The sequence below is a fragment of the Danio aesculapii genome, chromosome 2, assembly GCF_903798145.1.
Source record: "Danio aesculapii chromosome 2, fDanAes4.1, whole genome shotgun sequence".
Taxonomy (NCBI): domain Eukaryota; kingdom Metazoa; phylum Chordata; class Actinopteri; order Cypriniformes; family Danionidae; genus Danio; species Danio aesculapii.
In genome coordinates, this window is record NC_079436.1 from 25,686,002 (window position 1) to 25,706,443 (window position 20,442).

Sequence of the window (20,442 nt, forward strand, 5' to 3'; positions counted from 1 at the left end):
AAAGGGCTCGCAAAATCACTCTGGACGCCTCACACCCAGCACACTACCTGTTACCGTCTGGTCGGCGCTTCAGAGCACCAAGCACAAAAACAGCCAGACACAGGAAAAGTTTCTTTCCTCAGGCTGTCTACCTTATGAACAGTTAAATATTCCCCTACTGTGCAATAAATATGTGCAATACTTTCTCATACGCACTTGTACACAGCACCTTATAACCTATATATTTACAACAATCTGTACATCTGTACATCCAGGTTTCTTGACTAACCGCATCTGTTTAATGTTTATCTTTTTTATTTTATTTTTTTCATATTTATTTAGTGTTGTCACTTGTCACTTTATGTACACTGGACGCTTCTGTAGCCAAAACAAATTCCTTGTGTGTGTGAAGCACACTTGGCAATAAAACTGATTCTGATTCTGAAAGTCCTCACTTATGTAGTGAAATAAGAAAACAACCCAATATAGAAGACATTTTACTGCTCATCATTGATTAAAACTGCTTATAAATAGACCAGATTTATTTTTTATTAGTATCCCATAATTGGCACATTTCTGTGAGTGTTGGGGTATACGGTTAGGCCATAGACAGTATCATTAACCTGATATAAAAACAAATGGAAGTCTATACAATGTCCTCTCTAAGATAGGAAACAACAGTGTGTGTGCGTATGTAGTGATTTCAATTTAACAACTTATATCATTTCTAAGCAGATTTACAGAATATCCTGATGGTAATGCTTATCAACTATGGTTTGTTGTTTTTGATACACGAGAGCTTAAAATAATGTTCTGTTTTGCAGCTTATATCCATTCCAACCAGATCATGGGCTGGGGAGAGAAAGCCATTGAGATCCGCTCTGTGGAAACTGGTCACCTGGATGGGGTTTTCATGCACAAGAGAGCTCAGAGACTCAAGTTCCTGTGTGAGAGGAATGACAAGGTTAGACTTTTCACAGGCCCTATCCAGCTATTATTGTAGATCATCACCAAAGGGTCCAGCATATTGTAGTGAAGGTCTTTTTGGTTCCTCACCCCAGGTAAAACATTAAAATACCCAAACAACAAAATACTGTGCTGTCAGCAAAAGATCCAGATAACACATATATTGCTGAGAAATATAAATGTGTATGTGTAAATATGTGCTATACTTGCCTCTCAACAACAAAATTAATATATAAAGCGATAGCGGATAAGAAAGTGTCTGACCATAGCAATGTGGATTCATTTGCACAAGTTCTGTATTTCAGATTATATATAATCTTTATGCAGTATTTTGCATTAATAATAAAAGCTTTACATTATTAAACTGAAAATGGTATATTTAAACTTTAGCAACTTCAGTGTGCACAATAAATTAGATTTTCACTTAAATTTACAGTCAAGCTTTACAAGAGATTTTATAAGATTTTATTAGTGCATTATTACCATCTTTAAAAAGTTAGGATGCTTGTTAATATTAGTTAATGCACTATGAGTTAACTTGAACTAACAATGAACAACTGTATTTTCATTAACTAACATGACTAAAATGAACAAGTACTGTAATAAATGTATCGTTCATTGTTTGTTCACATTAGTAAATGCATTAACTAACATTAACTAATACAACCTTATTGTAAAGTGTTACCATTTTTACTCTGTCAATGGACTGAAATTAATTTTGCGTTAAAGAAGCCTCAGGTATAACCTTATACTGCTTCTCTGATCCTACCCAAAACCTAAACTCAACTTCTACATTACTAACTATTAATGAACAGCTAATTAGTAGTTTATTAAGCTAGTAGTGTTAGTTAATGGTTTGTGAACCGTGAATTTTTGACCTAAGCTAAAGTGTTACCAAAATGTCATGCCAGTTACTTACTCCATTTCACTCACAGTACTATAAATTGGGGCCAGCCATGTTTTTGTTTTGTTTTTTCTTACACAAGTTACATCTAAATTTCTGTTTAGATATCTTTACGGATCATTTACTAAACTCTAAAAACTGTTTAGTTACAAACTTGTTTTAAAAATGTTTTATTCTGCAAATGCAAGAAATACATCCAGGTTTCAAACGACCAAAAAAGTGTTTTATCTAAGAAAATATGAACTCCATTTCATGAAATAATGAGAATCTTAAACTGCCAGTATGTGCTGGAAAACGTCAAATACATTGAGTTATTTATACATTGGATTGGTTTAAATGACTGATTGATTCAGCCACACAGTAGGCTTTTCTTTATGGGAATGACCCATTGAATCATTAGTTCTCCCGATTTGTTCAAAGCGCACATTTATTTTGAAATGAAACCCACAGTGTGACGATCGGAGAAATACCAGCTCTGTTGTGGGTCTTAACTCTTTATTTACTGATCTATAGTGTGAAATCAATATCCAATTTCTATGCATACAGTTGAATGGCTATAAAAGTCAAGAGGTTAGAGTAAAAATGCTCCATCTGAATTTGTTTCCTATTTGTATTAAACCATGTAGTTACACAACATCAAATGAGGAATGAGAATATCCCACAAGGTCTGTTTTTGCTCTAATATCTTGACTTTTATAGCCATTTAACTGTATTCTCTCAGTCATTATGATAGTAAATAATCTGTATTAAATGTAATTGCCTTCAACAAGGTGTCCGAGGGGTCTTAAAAAGTATTAAAAGCTGATTAATCAATAAAGAGAAATTGAAGGCCCTTAAAAAGTATTAAAAAGTCTTAAATGCCATTTACTATTCAGTTTCATGCTATATGTTATTTTATTTAAATGCAATTTTATATACTTTTTGATTCTGCAATGGTTGTATGCTTAAGTTTGCCTGAATTAAATCTGCGAATATCAAGATGCTGTGTAGTTTACCAAATCAATGAAATCCTACTAGATTTGACATCATGCTGCTTTATATACTGCAGTAACCAAGGCAACACCAGTATTTCTGCATGTCTATAGGCATCACCTGCTGAATTAGCTAGATTTAAAAGATTTCTATTCAGTATATGAATAATGTTTTAGTTTTGGAATAGTTTCTTACATTAATATTTAGTAAATGTACTGTAAGTTAAAATCTAGACAGTGTTTCCGGTTGAAACCTAAAGTGGTTATAAGGTCTTAATGTATGGAAAGGTCTTAAAAGGTATTAAATTTTGCTCTCTGTTTTGTATGGGATATAATTTTGTTCCACAATTATTCAATGAACTCTTAAGCCCTAGGAAATGTTGTTAATCTAAAACCACACAGGTCATTTTTGACAAGCTTACATCTTTCTTTTTTTAATTCCGCAGGTGTTCTTCGCCTCGGTGCGGTCAGGCGGCAGCAGTCAAGTGTTCTTCATGACCCTGAACAGGAACTCTCTGATGAACTGGTGAAGCTCCTGCACAAGCAACACTGTGGAGTCTTTCTCCCCGTCAGCATTGCATCTGTGAGCGCACGGTACATTGACACTTTGGTCTGAAAAAGATTAACAAATTATTATAGAGACTCTGGAGGATCGTTCCCGGAGACGTGGGTGTGTCCCGCACGCAGAGAGCACTGGCTCATGGAGGTGCAGTATCTGACGTCACCTGCAGTGGCGCGCAGCTCCCAAAAGAGGGCGCCGATTAACTTGAACTCTGTTTTAGACCTTATTTGTGGCCTCTGGTAAAAAAAAAAATAATAATAATAATAAAGCCTGTCCTTTTTAGGATCCTCCCCATTTCCGTTTCCAGTCCCTGGTTACCCCATTGGCTTTCAGTTTACGCTGAGATTTTAGTCAATTGCATGATTGTAAAGAAATGGGCGGTGTTTAAAAACGTGAGGATAACATTAGCAAAGCACTCAGGCTAAGACCAAGCTTTAGTCTCTTGATGTTTCACTTTATGATATTGGCAAACGTTTCTGCCACTTACACAAGTATCCGTGATGCCCATTGATTTTATTTTTGTGTCCGGTTTCTGACGTACTTAAAAGAAACAAACACTGGTGCTCATTTGTATATTGTCGACAAGATCCATATACTGTACATTTATCCAAAGTACTGTATTTCGAAGTATAGTTCAGTTTGTTTAATAGCTTCGAGGTGGGAAAGGAGGAGCTGAGCTGATTATGATTGGATCTTTAAGTTGCGAACCATGTTTTTCTTTAACGTCTTTTGGTCCTTTTTTTGGAATGTTTGAAACAGGAACATGAACGTTACCTGAGTGAAATCCACAGTAGCCACACGCTTCCCTTCACTGGTTGCATGTTTTGTAGACACTGGATGTGTATGTCGGAGCAACATGATATCTGAAATCAAGAAATGGAAAACATAATAAAAATAAGGATAAAAGCACCTGTATTTCAGTGACGATTGAGAATTGATGAGGACTTTTATGTTTTATTCTAGTGCCGAGCACAAATTTAAACGTGAAATCAAGCATTAGAAACACATGATTTCTATTTTTGCATCTAAAACTTCTAATTTGTAGCCCGTAAGTCTGTTTTTTGGCATTTAAACATTGATTGATTGCAGTTTTATTTTGCAGTGTTTAATCAGTCGAATTAACCCGGGGCTTAAAACATTCCAAAAAGGGAAAAGGGTCTTTACAATGACAGTGATACTTAAAATTCAACATTTATAAATGTAAGAGAGATCAACTCTTTCCCTCTTGGTACAAAACTACTACAGATATTAAACACAATGTATTGTTCATTAGATTATTAGTATTATTATATTTTTATTGCGTGTTTTTTTTTTTGTATGTTTGCCTGCTGGGTCTCAGTGGGACGCTTTAGATGTTCTCAAAGTCACTCGATGTTTGCACACTATATAGATATTTATATTTCTTTCACATCTCTTACATAGCAGAAGAAGATATTTTAACGGTGAGGGAATGAGAGGTTTTTTAGCAATAATGTCCTGCTGATGTATGTATGCGTGTGTGTATGCTGTGTGAAACACTGTGTTCAGCCAGTGAAGATCCTCGCTGCGCTCTTTTAATTGACTACATGATTTGACACTCAAGAATGGTTACTTAATGTTTCTGTCTTAATACGTTTTTAATGATCGTCGTTCTTTCCGAAGCTCTAAACGAGACTTTCGGTTCTTTTAAAGTGATACAAGCACTATGTCCTCCCTTTTCTTTTTTTCCCCTCTCCCTTTTTTTAATTATTATTGTTGTTGTTGTTGTTTTTTGGTTTGTTTTTAATTTTATTTTATGATAAGAAAAAAGAATAAAACAAATAAGTACCTTTTTTGACTGGTGTTGGTGTCCTCTCTGTTTACGCAGAGCTCGTGAAATTTCCAGTATCTCCGAGAACTTTGCTCTGATAGATGTAATACATTAACTCTTGGTCTTCAAGCACATACATATAATACCAGAAACTTTTAACATTGATCAGAAAAAATAGTGCTGCCACTATTCAATATACCCATCATTATGATATAAGTGATCATTTCAAAGCAGTAAATAATAATCTACAGGAAGATGATTTTCCTGAAGCTCCATATAAACAGCGGGAAAACATAATTAGCAGGGCAGAAGGTCTGAGCGCAGCACACGTTCGGCATGTTCTCGCAGTGACAGGATTGATCATTTACTAAGTATTGGGAAAGCAGCAGAGAACCTTGGAGCCACTATTAATGTCCAGGAGCGCCGTTTGCTGGCACTTCATGCAAAATGGAGAAGGTAAATTGATTTTGTTTGCTTGAATTCAAATGAATTATGAATTGGTGTTCGGTTCGAGTCTGAATTAGCATTAAGCTGATCATGTAAATGATGTGTCTCATTGATATTGGTTTAAGCCTTGCATGTTAAATTTACTCTGGTATGAATGAAAGATAGTGATTGCGGTTGTTATTCGCTCTGATTATATCGTGATTCTAGGTTTATCATTAACGTTGCTGAGATTTGTCATAATAAGCAGACATTTGGTTGTAAATCTAAAAATAATGAACTGCAAAATTGACCGGAGTATAGATGATTTTTTGGTTTAGAATCTAAAACTGCTGACTTATGCAAATTATGGAAAATAACACTAATTTAAGGTGTTTTTACTGTGTAACTACACTGAAAAAACATTATTTGTTGGATTTACTCATTTTTTTTAGGTAAGTGGTTGAAAACAACGTATATGGGCTGAATTTAAACAAACAAATCAAGTTGAACATTATTAAACTTAAATTGTTTGCTTAAATTCAGCCCTTATGAATTGTTTGCAACCACTTACCTTAAAAAATGTAGTAAATCCAATCACTTTCATGCCTGTAACCTGTTTACTATTTGGTTGATAATGTTAGTTGCGTGTGTTTATGGATAATTAATTGTGATTACTATAAGAAGTGCATGAAACGTGTAACAAGGACAGCTTACAGTGTTTCTCAGTACTTTAAGAAATGCAGCAGGTTAAAGGTGTGTTTGAAAATGTAGTATATGCTACAAAGTGCTAGTCATTGAGTTTTTATGACTGTTTATTTACATAAGAGTATATTTACACGGGTGATGGTAATGAACAATGTGTTAATTGATTATTCTTTTTACATAATGTGTACAGTGCTGGTAAATGAGTATTATTTGAGATATTCAAAATATGACGAGGTATTATGGACACAATTTAACTTCATTTCAGATATGATTGATGATTTTGTTACAGCTCCGCAATTAAACAGAGCAATGTGTTAATACAAATATAATTGATTCATGTTTGTTGTGCCTAAATGGTTATTAGTTTAAATGGTAAAATCCAGATATTTTAATGCAAAAACTGTTCATTAAATGAGCACAAATTTATTAGAATGTATTTTGTAATGCCTTTTAATGTAGAATTTCCGTAGTCGTTAATTATCAATGACCAGTACAGCATTGATTTACCGTGGTTAATGTTCATTAATAAAGATCATCATGCTCATGTTAGTTCACAATGCATTAACTGATGTTAACAGATGATTTTTTTGGTTTAAATTTTGTTGTAGTTGCATGCATTTACTGTAGTTGTAACATAAATTATGCAAAATCCATAATCCTATACTACAGTATATGTTTTTGATTAGTGTTGCTCAGAGCTTAAGTATATTAAAATTTGGTTAATGCTGAAATTGTCATGAACTAATCCTAGTGAATTTAGAAGACATTTTATTTTACTATATTGACACTTTAATATCAAGTAATGTTAACAAATAAAACCTTGTTTTATTTTATGTGTCTTTAACTATTAGTATGTACTGTACATAAAAAGATATTTTGTACCATCTATCTAATTGTATTCATGTTGTGTCCCAAAACACTTTGAGGGATGAAGTTATAGATCATACCATAATACCTCAAAAAGGTTTGATTGTATGGGTAACTGTCGAATTGTAAGATTATCAGAGCACAAACGTCATAATTATTTAGAGGTTTTTCTAAACAGTAAACAGGCTACGATTGTATGTTTTATCAAATTAAGATTTTTTTTTACATGACACTTACCTAATATAAATCAGGTCCTCGTTCAGTAACATATCAATAATAATAAAAATATAGTGTCATAACTGCAATTTGTTGAGCCGTAACCATTAGATGCTGTTTTGTTGAGCTTTCACTTGCTGAAGGGCATTTTCCCGCTTTTTGACGCGCATACGCGCGAAACCTTGAGATTTTGTTGTCAGGATGATCATATGAAATGAAAACATTTGCAAGAATTTGTAACTTTACAGGCAAGTATACAACCTTAAACCGCATCTGACAGGAGGAAAGATGTAAAGGATTTGAAATGGTTTAAAGTGCGTTTTGCTTAATAGGCCTATATTTATTTAGGTTTGAGTTTGTATCAAGCAATCCTGAATTAAACATTCGGCAGTTCTGAGGAAAAAAGAGAGGAGAAATGCGATATTCTTTAACGATGTTTTTATACCTCGCATTTATGTGGTCCCAAACTTATAGATTGCCTTTATTTGTTTATGTTTTATTCTTGGCGGGAACCAGCTTCCATTAGGCCACATTTCTGCCACATTTTAGTTCGCATACATTTTTCGAGAACACTAAAGTTTCATTTGTTGCAAAATGTATTGAACGACTAGCTATTGTAGTAAACAAAGTATATATAATATATTTAATAATCTGTCGGCATTAGTTAATAGTTATCCACTAAATGGATAGTTAAGCCAAAAACTAAATTTAATCACTATTTAATTCACTCACTCTCAAATGCTTCCAAACTTTGAGTTACTTTTTTCCCTCCTGAACAAAAATGAAGATATTTTGAAAAATGTTGGTAGTCGGCAGACCTTTATGTCCACAGCCCTATTTTTTTTTTCCTACTTATGGTATCAGTTTGACAGAATTGTGGGTTCTGAGTAAACTATCCTTTAAGTAATGTTGACAACTGCAACTTCCAATTTTAAAAAGATATATTTATAGCTAAATGATGGAATTAACGTCAACTAAAGTTATTTTTCGTTGTTTATGTTGTGTAGTTGACTAATATTAGATGAAAACGTATTACAAAGTGTTATTCAAATTTTCTTTCATTCATTTAAAGGCTTATTAAAAGTTCTGACTAAGAGTAAGATACTGTATGTACTTGTGCATTTTAATGAATGCATTTTATAGCCTTTTGTTATTTTTAACGGAACAACCTGCACATATCAAAAGCGAATCAATGACACAGTAAATGTGTGTGTTTTCATGTCTGGCAGCAGTTAACAGGCACGCTCGCTCTGGCGGTGTTCACAGCTGCTCTCGGCTCTCTGCAGATGGGATACAGCTTGGGCGTCATCAATGCCCCACAGAAGGTCACTCATCACACCATCTTTCCAACCTTCACAACTGCATTCTGAGCCAGAATGATATGCATTTATCTCCTCGAGATTACACAACTAAGGCACTATTGTTGGCTATCATTATTAGGATGTGATTTAGTCATAGCAGTGTGTCATCTGTGTTGTAGGTCATTGAGCGGCACTACGCAAGATCTCTCGGTGTCTATAGTGAAGATCTGGCCCGTAGTGAAGGGGGAAATGGCACCGAGCATGAAGAGCCCACCGATCCATCAGTTGTCATGTACTGGTCTTTATCCGTCGCCATCTTCTCCGTCGGAGGCATGTTGTCCTCCTTTTTAGTGAGCTTTGTGGGCGACTTCCGTGGAAGGTGGAGTATCTGTGAACTTGTAATATATTATTTGTGATTAGATAAAACTGGAAAGGCTCAAAGGCAATTAAATGCAATAAATGGTTTCAGTTTGTACCTTAAATTAGTACTCGGTAACTGAATTTCTCAGGAAAACACTCGTCATATTCACATGCCATGAGTTTAAAAATTAAAGTTGGAACTTATCTACCTAATTAACTTTGAGATCATGGTTCGCCCCAATGAATATTTTAATTGAAATTATTAAATGAAATGGGGGAAAAAATCAGGGAGACCACACTAAATATTACATGATAATCACCTGCTATTAGGTTTTTTAAAAATACAAATATTTTCAGTTGTAAATGTTATGATGGATTTATAATTTATTTAACACAACTATCTCCTTCAATTTATCGTTATCATTATTATATCATATTTATGGCACTTATAGTCTACTCACTAGTTTCTCTCAAGGTTTTTTCTTCACTTTCGCCAATTAGTGAAGTTTTTTTTCCCTCTCCGCTGTCGCCACTGGCTTGCATGGTTTGGGATCTGTAGAGCTGCGCATCGTTGGATTTGCTCTTCAGTGTTTGGACTCTCAGTGATTTTTAAACCACACTGAACTGAGCTAAACTGAACTGAACTTAAACACTACAAACTGAACTACACTGTTCCTATTTACTATGATCTTTTATGTGAAGCTGCTTTGACACAATCTACATTGTATAAGCGCTATACAAATAAAGGTGAATTTAATTGAATTGAATTACATCTAAAATACATCAACAGTGAAGGGTCCAGTCATTCATATGCAGTTAAATGGATATAAATACTATTTTATTAATGAAAAAAAACGTTTGTTTTATCAAAATTACAACATTTAATGACATCTCATATCAAGGTAAGTTTCTTTTTCAAAGACACATTCATGTTTTATAAGATTTCAGAGGTGTGTGCCCATTTTATCTTAACAACGTCAGACATTTATTAAAATGTAATAAATCAGTCATAAACTCTGTATGTTTGGGAAAGATATGCCTAATATCTCAACAACATCAGGTTTTCTTAAACCTGTGTGAATCTTGGGAAAAGGGCTGTTGAAACAATAACATTCCCATTGTTTATTGTGTTTGTTTTAATACAGTAATTGATGGTTTCAATGAATTTGATCATTAAAATGACAAATTCAGGCTTCATCACCACTGTCAGATTCATATTTTGATAATAATTAATTTTGCTATTTTATATTTGTCTAATAATTGTTGGTTGGTCACATGTTTGTAATTGGTTGCTACTATGAGGATGTGTAAAATGCTGTTTAATGTCTGATGATGTTGACAGTAAGTAATGGCATGGTTTTGGGAGGTTGTATTAAAGCTCAATAGCTTAACTTTTCTTCGTTTTAATTTTGCACCCTGTTTTGTCCCACTTCTCAATTATCAATGACATTAAATTATTATTGTTATCTTATTGTATTTTTTGTGCAGCACCTCATCTAAATTTAAATGTTTTTTTAATTCTAAATATGTTAGTTGACCACATTTTTATTTTATATAAAAATAAAACATGCACCAATATATGTTGTCCATATTCACTAAGAAATGGATCAAATGTTGAAATTAAAAGTAAGAGCAATCATTTACGCTTTAGACAGAATTGAGCTTTATAAGTTTAGATGCATTCAGTTGTGACTCATTTGTGGCCCTGTCTGTGTAATATTGATCTTGCAGGATCAAAGGCATGCTGGCTATAAATGTCCTGGCCATAACAGCAGGACTGCTCATGGGTCTGGCTAAGATGGGCACACCTCACCTCATGGTGATAGCAGGACGTGCTATAATGGGATTGTACTGTGGTAAGAAGAAAGAAATTAGCCTTTATTTATTAGTCACATGAAATGTACTGCTGCGAATGAAAAATTCATCATTATTTCTCCCGTTTTCAGTGTCTTAAACTCTTTTAGAGCTCATTTTGGTGACTTAAAAGGTTCAACACATCATTTATTTAAAATTAAATTACAAAAATCTCACTTTTGTTCAATCTTACATGTCCTTAATCAACAACAGCATTTGGAAATAAATCAAGTTTCAGAAAAATATAAAACAGCCATTTTTTTCAGAATATTTCACGGTTTCTGCATTCTTTTTGAATATTTATTTTATGAGTTTTTCCATATACAATTTAAAGCAGTACATTACCCCTCCCCACCACAACCACGGCATGAAATAATAATGATAATAATAGTAATAAATATAAAATATATATTGTTCCAGACTTTCTGAGTTGACAGTGAGAAAACAAAGTGCACCATATTTGTTCAGTCCATATATTATCATTTAACATGAGAGGTTTAGCAACATCTAAAAGAAGGATTATACAAAAGAGGTCCATCAAAAATATATATATATATCATCTTGAATCACAAAACCTTCCAGATATATCAAGGTTAACAGTGAGGGAATACATTATGTCATATTTGTTTAGTCATTTATGATTTGTTGTACGATTTCTAAATAGTACGTGTCACTGAAATGATGCTAAACATTCAGTTTTGCCATCAAAGAAACAAATTACACAATAAAAATGTATACACATGGAAAACAGGTATTTTGAAGTAAAATAAATGTTTAAATATTATTGTACTTTGAATAAATAAATGTAGCAATAGTGAGCTGAAGAGACTTTGGTCTAGTAATAGTTTAAATCTAATGTTGTACACGAGAGTTGTACAAACTTTCAAATCTTTTATACAATACTTCAAGATTAAAATAACATTGGATAGTTTATGTTTTAGATATAGTACTGACAGCTGTTTTGACAGTAATAGCATTGGTAATTGTTATGCCAACATTACACGTTTCCTGACCAAATGAACTACTATATACAGTATGTGATACAATTAGATCCATTGATTCATAGGTAGTCCCGTGCATCATTTCTGAATGAATTATTGTTTTGAACAAATCAGCTGAATGCTTTCTTGATTCAGACTATTGATCACTTGTTGCCCTCTATAGATGAAGAGGTGTAACCTTCAGAAAGAGTAAACAGCGTCATGTTTAACCGTTCATATTTGATGCAGGTTTGTTTAGAGTCTCAGATTTCCAACTAAATGAACTTGAAATTTCACATGCTTTAGTTATCTGACTGTGTACACGTATGTTTGGTAAATGTGAGATATGTGCTGCAGGTCTGTCATCTGGCCTGGTGCCGCTCTACATTGGAGAGATTTCTCCGGTGAAGTACAGAGGGGCAATGGGAGCGCTCCACCAGCTGGCTATTGTCATTGGCATCCTTATTAGTCAAGTGAGTGCCACTTCTGTGTTTGATTGTAGTACATAACAGAACAATCTCCTGAAACAATTTCTTTAAAACATCAATGCATTTTAATATTAAACATCGATGCATTTACACTTTATTAATAACATGTTTGACATGTTTTACCTTCAGAACTGCCTTAAAGGGTTAATTCACCCAAAAAGGCAGGTAGGTTTGTATGACTTTCTTCTTTCTGATGAATCCATTTGGAGATATCGTCACCTCAGAATTATAAGGTTCTATCTGTTATTGACATATTCTTATTAAATGATTCAATTTTCAGTTCACCTTTATTTGTATAGTGCTTTTACAATGTAAATTGTGTCAAAGCAGCTTCATAGGCCAAGGTCATTGAAAACTGAACTACACTGTTTCAATTTACTGAGTTTAAGTTCAGTTCAGTTGAGGTCAGTTCAGTGTGGATTAATAGTCACTACTGAGAGTCCAAACACTGAAGAGCAAATCCATCGATGCACAGCTCTACCCATCCCAAACCATGCAAGCTAGTGGTGACAGCAGAGAGGGGAAAAAAAACTTCACCAATTGGCGAAAGTGAAGAAAACACAACTTATTTACATTATGGGAGGTTTTTTCATAAGTTGTTTACATTTTAAGACTTTTTATTTATAAAACAAATGTTACATACTGTTTGCTATATGGAATGCAAAAACTTTGAAGCTCAATATCCCTCTACCACACGCATTATGATAAATCTATTAAAAAAAAATTGACAGTTTTTCTTTTCTTAAAATGGCTTAACTTGAAGTGCTGTGAAAAATGTGGGAAACATTTTTTTATTTTTTTTAAGGTACTTTATGAAATGTTGCCATATGACAACAACGTCCAACAATGGCTCTAATTTAGAAATTTCAAATTCAAAACTTTTCTTATAATTAATAATTTTGTTGTTTGAGATAATTTAATTGGTGTTGCAGTATTATAAGCTTTAACACAGATCTTATAAACGACACCTTCTACATACTTTTCAACAACTCATATTTCAACAGCTTTCATTTATTCCATTCTTTTTTTGCTGAATATTATTAAAAACAAACCTAATATTGTATTATCATCTATACAACATACAGTGAATATTAATATTTTCTCCAGTAAATATTATAACAAATATATAAAATAGATAACAAGTCTAATATATCCAGATGCATCAGAATAATGTAGCTACTAGCTAACAATGTTTAAATATAATATATACTATATACTATACTACGCCTGTCTTGTCTGCCTCAGAGCTAACTTAGCTGAACTGTCTCCATCAAATGTCCAGTCTGCATCATTCTCATGGTCACTAAAACCCATCTCATCCTCACTTTCATCTGCAGGAAGAGCCAGTTCTGTCCTTTTCTTCTTTCACTTACCATAGAACATGGTGGTGCTCGCTAATACACTGTTCCCTGAATTCATATCTATTCAAAAGTAGTATTGCCATTAAAATTGTATCCATAATGCAAATGTCACTAACACATGACTAATCAACATTATATTACTAGCATTCATGTTGTTATTGTTACAGCTTAAAGGTTCACAGCTGACCTTGCTAGCTAGCTAACCCATTGCAATATTGCATGTTCCGCTATTGCACAGTGTTGCCATTTGGCAACACATACATTTGATCGATTTACAAGAAACTAATCTGATTTAAAAAATTTGAGTTGTGAATATGTCATCATAACTTACTGGAGGTGATGTTTCAGATTTTTTTATGGATCTGACATAATTTGATCCTTTGTTTTTATTGACGTTTACATTTGCATTCAGCAACTACTCACAATATACGCCAGTCTGTCAGAAATCGTGCTACAGAAAAGCACTGCGTGTCATGTGACTTAACCAAAGCACATCATTGGCTACTCTAAGGTCTTCTCTTTCCAACAAAAAAAAAAATAATAATGGTGGTCTTTAATAAACAGTGGCAGGGAAATGAACAAAAGTATCATGTTGCCATATGGTGACCGTGCAGTAGAGGGATATCTCAAAATCATTCAGAACGCAGGTACAACCTTATAATTTCAAGGTGACGATATATTAAAACACTTTAGAATGGCAGGTGTTCAATCAGTCTTCAGTTTAAAAGAAGTTACAGTAAATACAGTGCATAAATCCAAAATAAAACATTCCTCACACACAGCTTCAGGGGTGAATGGAGGCCTTCTGTCATCATTAAAATATCCATATTTAAAAACCTATAAACACTTTCCATCCCTTTTTCTAACTGTAAATGTGTGTACTCGCATTATAACCCAGCAAGCATCTTCAAATATTTAAAATAAGCCTAACAGACATCTAAAGTTAGACATCTTTGCTAAAACAAGGCTAAATTTGGGCTGTTAGTGAATATCTAATAGACATTTAACAATAGTTAAATAACGCACTAGTCAATAAATAGACAGGAATGAATGACCACACATATGAAGTCTGTCTAAGCTGTCTATTTGATGACTAGTCTAGCTTTGGACGAATGTTAATCATCTGTTGGATTTTCTTAACTAAGAACTCCCAAATTTAGTCTTGTTTTATCCAAGACGTCCATGTTTAAACATCTTTGTAATTCTTTTTCGGCTCTAGAAGTTGTAAGTAGTGTGCAGGTGTCCTTGTTGTCCGCAGGTCATTGGTCTGGATTTCCTGCTGGGAAATGATTACATGTGGCATGTATTGCTGGGTCTTTCTGGAGCTCCTGCCATCCTGCAGAGTCTGCTGCTGCTGGTGTGTCCAGAGAGCCCTCGATATCTCTACATCAAACAAGGAAAAGTGGAAGACGCCTGCAAGAGTATGTGCCAAAAGCCTTCTCACTCCTTATTCTTGCTACTTACACTTGCTATTTGTATTTATAGAGAGAGCGTTTAGCACAGTGTTAAAAACAAAGGTCATGTTAGGGTCAGTACAGAGACAAGTTTATCAAATAAATTCACAACATGAGAATATAATACACTCTTAAAAGCTGGGTCGTCATAACACAACGTTGGGTCGATGATGAAAATGACTTTTTTCAATTACATTTAAATTACACTTTGTTAAGCCAATGGTTGGGTTTGTTCATTTATGACCCAACATTGGGTTATGACAACCTTGCATTTTTATAGTGCAAGTTCAGAATGAAGTATAAAGGAAAAGACTAATGTTTTTGGAAGCTAAGTGAAGTCAAAGTGTAGACCACTATCCGCTGTTACAGATTGCCCAAAACAGGCAATTTCCTGAATGTCTGTCTCGTTCTTTTTCCTTAATGAATTCAATTTCCTACTGCTCATAACCGCTGCTGGATACTAATAATAACTCTGTGCTGATCTACCACAATAATATTTTTGTACTGTCAGTAAATAATGACACGATAATCAGACTAAATCCTCCAAATCTACTGTATTTTCCACATTTATGAAGCTGCTTTTCCTATTGTATATGATTTATTGTATAAATATTCAACATTAATATATTGGCCAAAGAACAGCAATGATCACGGCAGGTTATATACTGTCAAAAGACTGAGAAAATACAACAAATTTGTGTTATGTGCAAAGAAAATGGCTCATATGTGTGGAATACTTCTGAATTGGGTAGCAATGCCAATACATCCCTACTGAAAAAAACAGCTTAAACCAGCCTAGGCTGGTTGGCTGGTTTTAGCTGGTTGACCAGCCTGGTTTTAGAGGGGTTTTGGCCACTTTCAGGCTGGTATCCAGCCATTTCCAGCCTGGTCTTAGCTGGTCAGTCTGGAAAATGACCAGCTAAAACCAGCTTGACCAACTTGCCAGGCTGGAAGCCCAGCCAAAACCAGCTATGTCCAGCTTAAACCAGGCTGGTCAAGCTGGTTTTAGCTGGATTTAGCTGGTCATTTTCCATGGCTGGAAACCAGCCTAAAAGTGGCCAAAACCCCTCTAAAACCAGGCTGGTCAACCAGCTAAAACCAGCCAACCAGCCTAGGCTGGTTTAAGCTGGATTTTTTAGCAGGGATAAGTTCGCTAAAACATAAGTGGTTCTTTGCTTCTAGTGGTCCATTTAAAATCCATTAGTAAAAGTATCATTACACTCTGAAAAATGAATGAAAACGATCCGCGTCCACACTAGCGTTTCACCCAGCGTTTCTGAACAACTCTGCGTTTACATTAAAATGGTTAAAACGCACATCATGTGACCACACACACACTCTGGCATGCACTGCAGCGTGCTTTGAGATTATACCCAAATGTGAGCTGTGCGCGTCGGACTGTTCATCAAGGATCTACCGTTGGATCTAATGTCACTATATTTGTTAAACGTGATATTTAATTCATCTTGTTGTCTATATCTAGCGACATATTCCCCGACTTTGGTCTTTTGAATCTATTACTTGTTGTCAGGTAACGAGTTTTGGCTGAGCGCAAAGATAAGTTAGATTAATATATTTAGTAATGTAACTGCGGACACTGATTCTGAACATCTGACTGATTGCTTGCCTTTATGTATAAACTTATTGTACGTTATCCTTTTATAATGGCCATTATTAATTATTAAAACTGATATTCAATGAAAGAGAGGGTATGTTTCGTATTTTCAATGAAAATGAAAGGAGGCAGTTATGTTATAGGCTCAATTTTGTTATAAATATGCATGAAGATGACGGTCATATAATGTAGCTACACGACGCCTCAACATTTTTGGTGTCTCAAAATGAAAATAGACAGTGACTTATATCATGTTTTTGTTTTATGTTAAGATAGTGAAACTGCATAGCCAGGGTGATGTGAATAAGGTTATAAAGTACACTGTTCTCTTTGAAGATTTACCGATGAATCCTCAGGAGTTTGTTTTCCATATCAAACTTGTGAAGTCTGAACATACAAGGAGAGGATGCAGGACTGAACTGTGTGTAGGCTACTTAATATTGAGGAAAAAGCCCCAATCAAATAGGCGAATGTCTGCAGCCCTGCCCCTGTTTTCCCCCGTCCACACTGAGACGATACAGCAGCGTTTTAGATTGAAAACAGCCTAAAACGTAGAAGTGTAAACAGGGCCTTAAAGATGTCAACAGGGCTTTATTTTCTAAAAAATTACAAAGATCATACAAAATAATGACGATCAAGTCTTTCTTTTGTCTTTCTGCTAGGTCTGAAGAGGCTAAAGGGAGATTATGACACCTCCAAGGACATCGCTGAGATGAAGGCAGAGAAGGAGGAGGCCATGAAAGAAGCCAAAATGTCTATCTTGAGACTGCTCCGCTCCTCTGTGTACCGCCAGCAGCTCTTTGTGGCCCTCATGATGCATTTGTCTCAGCAGTTCTCCGGGATCAATGCTGTACGCTCATTCTAACTTTATACACATATTCCAGTTAAAAAAACATTGTGACTGATTTCTAGATCTTTATTTAATCTAGATCTGTTTTATCACCCACATTCTAAAAATCATTTCACTTGACATTATTGATTAATTATAGTTTTTTTTTTGCTGGATCTTTTATTAATCTACACTAATTCCACCTTTTTACTCACATTTTGTTGAAAAAAAAAACTTTTTGGTTGACATTTTCTAAATCTTTAATCGATGTTCAAACTGCAATATACTCACATTAATTTTTCTTCTAGATGTCTTATTAATTTATTCTCAGTCTACCTTTAGACTCAGCTTCTAGTGATAAAAGTGTTTTTATTGACATTTTTGGATTTCTCGAGATCTTTATTAATTTATGCTAATTCCACCTTCGTACTCTTACTCTATTGGAAAAAGAAACCTTATGGTTGACATTTATTGTTCTACCTTTAATTAATCTATGCTCAATCCACCTTTATGCTCACATTCTCATGAAACAAAAACTGACAGATTTTTTTTTTGGAGCTCATTTAGTCATTAATGCTCATTCTACCCTTATGCTCATTCTCATGACAAAAATATTGACATTTAAGTTTTTTATTTATGCTCAATCTCCCTTTATACTCACATTCTCATGATTTTTTTTGTTTCTAGATTTTTAATCTGCGCTCAATCTCCCTTTATACCCACATTCTAATAAAAAACACGTTTTGATAGACATTTTGTTTCTTCTAGATATTTTATTAATTTATGCTTATTCCACGTTTACATGTGTCATTCGGTTGAAAATAACATGACATTTTTGGAGTATTTCAGTCTACATTTATATTCACATTCTCAAAAAGTTTGATATATTTTTTATCTTTCATCTGTGCTCAGTCTGCCTTTATATCCACATTCTAATTGAAAATCCCTTTTGATTGACATTTTTGTCTAGATCTTGTGTTAATTTACACTCATTTACTTTTATACTTGCATTCTGTTAAAAGAACCATTTCACTTGACATTATTATAAAAAATCTTGATTGACTAATTGTAGATATTATTGACAAATAATACATTTTTGGTTGACTTATTTTTCTATCTTTAATCAATCTATGCTCAATTTACCTTTATGCTGACATTCTCATGAAAAAAATTGACTGACATTTTATTTTTAGCTCTTTTAGTCATTTATGCTTATTCTACCTTTATACTCATTCTCATGACAAAAATATTGACATTTAATTTTTATTTCTAGAACTTCTATTAATTTTTGCTCATTCTAACATTATACTCGCATTCCTGTGTAATTTTTTTGGGAGGACATTTTTGTTTTTAGATTTTTAATATAAACTCAATCTTTCTTTATACTCACATTCTAATAATTAAAAAAAATGATAAATGTTTTGTTTTTTTCTGTCTAAACTTTCATTAATTTACGCTTATACCACATTTATATGTCTCATTCTGTTAAAAAAAAAAACCTTTGGTTGGCATATTTGGATTTTTTCAGTCTACCTTTATATAAAATGATCAAAAAAAGTTATATTTATATATAAATATATGTATATTTAGATCTTTCATCTGTGCTCAGTCTGCCTCTATACTCACATTCTAATTTAAAAACCCCTTAGATTGACTTTGTTTCTAGATCTAGTCATTTACGCTCATTATGCTTTTATACTTGCATTCTGTTAAAAGACAAAACATTTCACTTGACATTATTATTTATTTTTTCATTTGAATTACTATAATACTAAAATAGATCTTTCTCAGTCTACCTACATGCTTATATTATATTTAAAAACTATTTTGATTGACTAGATATTACATTTAATATTACATTTAATTAACAAAAAATGAGATCTCTATTGACATCTATGGACAACATCTTGTCTTTGTGTTTTTTTTTTCTCTCTAGAGCTTCTATTACTTCACGCTTAATCTACCTTTATACTCAAATTCTCTTTTAAAATAACATTTTGATTGCCGTTTTATGAACAAAACTAATATTTGATCTTGTCTTTGTGTTTTTTCCTCCCTTTAGATCTTTTATTACTCGACTTCAATCTTCCAGACGGCGGGGGTCGGTCAGCCTGTGTATGCCACTATCGGAGTGGGAGTTATAAACATCATTTTCACCCTTGTGTCGGTAAACAGACACTAATTTAAAGACAAACACTGGCTGCTGAGAAACAGGCTCATGTCTCTTGGAAACAGCAGAGAGTTTGCTGCCTCACGGCTCTTACTTCCCTTAATGCCTTTTGACAGTAACTCCAGCTTACATTGCAGATAATTCCGACTCGGTTGAGACGACAAAATTCGGTTCTTCAGACAACAAATTGCAAGGCAGATTCACATTTATTAGCACTAGATCAAAGTATGTGCTTTATTCGGGGTAGATTTATACAAATGCATGCTGACATTATCATGTGTGACATACTATATAACATGCACACCCTGCCCCAATGAGACACCTCAGCATGAATCTTGTGAACGGATTATATAATAAGCTCTAATAACCGCTGGATCTGAGGTCTGTCTTCACTGGCTTCACAGGGCTGGGGAGCAGCCGTATGTTGGCGGTGGGGACTTTGCCGTGTTTATCTCTGTTAGTTCAAGGGCAGCCTGCAAGAGAAAACAGTTCTGAGAAATGAGTCAAGAGCTGCTCTAAATCAAATAATCCATTCAGAAGCGCTTCGATCAATCTGGTGCGTGAAAGTAATATGAAAGAAGTCGTGCAATTTGCTTTAACCCTAAAGAAAGAAATAGTATTTTTCTTTAAAATAATATAAAATAA

General features: G+C 34.0%; 2 protein-coding genes and 1 long non-coding RNA gene across 6 annotated transcripts in view; 2 read left to right on the forward strand and 1 right to left on the reverse strand.

Moving 5' to 3' along the window:
* The window catches only part of tnika (TRAF2 and NCK interacting kinase a), a 160,946-nt gene extending 155,753 nt beyond the window's left edge, over positions 1–5,193 (forward strand). For all 4 annotated transcript variants that reach the window (XM_056476013.1, XM_056476021.1, XM_056476028.1 and 1 more), the window contains 2 exons: positions 804–943; positions 3,267–5,193. In XM_056476013.1, the coding sequence (XP_056331988.1) occupies positions 804–943; positions 3,267–3,350 (224 nt within the window). In that variant the 3' untranslated portion in view covers positions 3,351–5,193. The remainder of the gene's footprint in view (positions 1–803; positions 944–3,266) is intronic.
* Positions 504–4,241, reverse strand: LOC130243765 (uncharacterized). The gene is made up of 3 exons (XR_008839167.1): positions 4,157–4,241; positions 3,243–3,432; positions 504–922 (listed from the first exon to the last, which is right to left on the reverse strand). It is a non-coding gene; the product is annotated as an uncharacterized LOC130243765 (long non-coding RNA).
* A 321-nt stretch (positions 5,194–5,514) lies between the features above and the next one.
* The window catches only part of slc2a2 (solute carrier family 2 member 2), a 26,836-nt gene continuing 11,908 nt past the window's right edge, over positions 5,515–20,442 (forward strand). The window contains exons 1-8 of the mRNA XM_056476045.1: positions 5,515–5,627; positions 8,615–8,710; positions 8,866–9,065; positions 10,778–10,902; positions 12,238–12,353; positions 14,988–15,150; positions 17,461–17,648; positions 19,690–19,794. Of these exons, the coding sequence (XP_056332020.1) occupies positions 5,619–5,627; positions 8,615–8,710; positions 8,866–9,065; positions 10,778–10,902; positions 12,238–12,353; positions 14,988–15,150; positions 17,461–17,648; positions 19,690–19,794 (1,002 nt within the window). The 5' untranslated portion in view covers positions 5,515–5,618. The remainder of the gene's footprint in view (positions 5,628–8,614; positions 8,711–8,865; positions 9,066–10,777; positions 10,903–12,237; positions 12,354–14,987; positions 15,151–17,460; positions 17,649–19,689; positions 19,795–20,442) is intronic.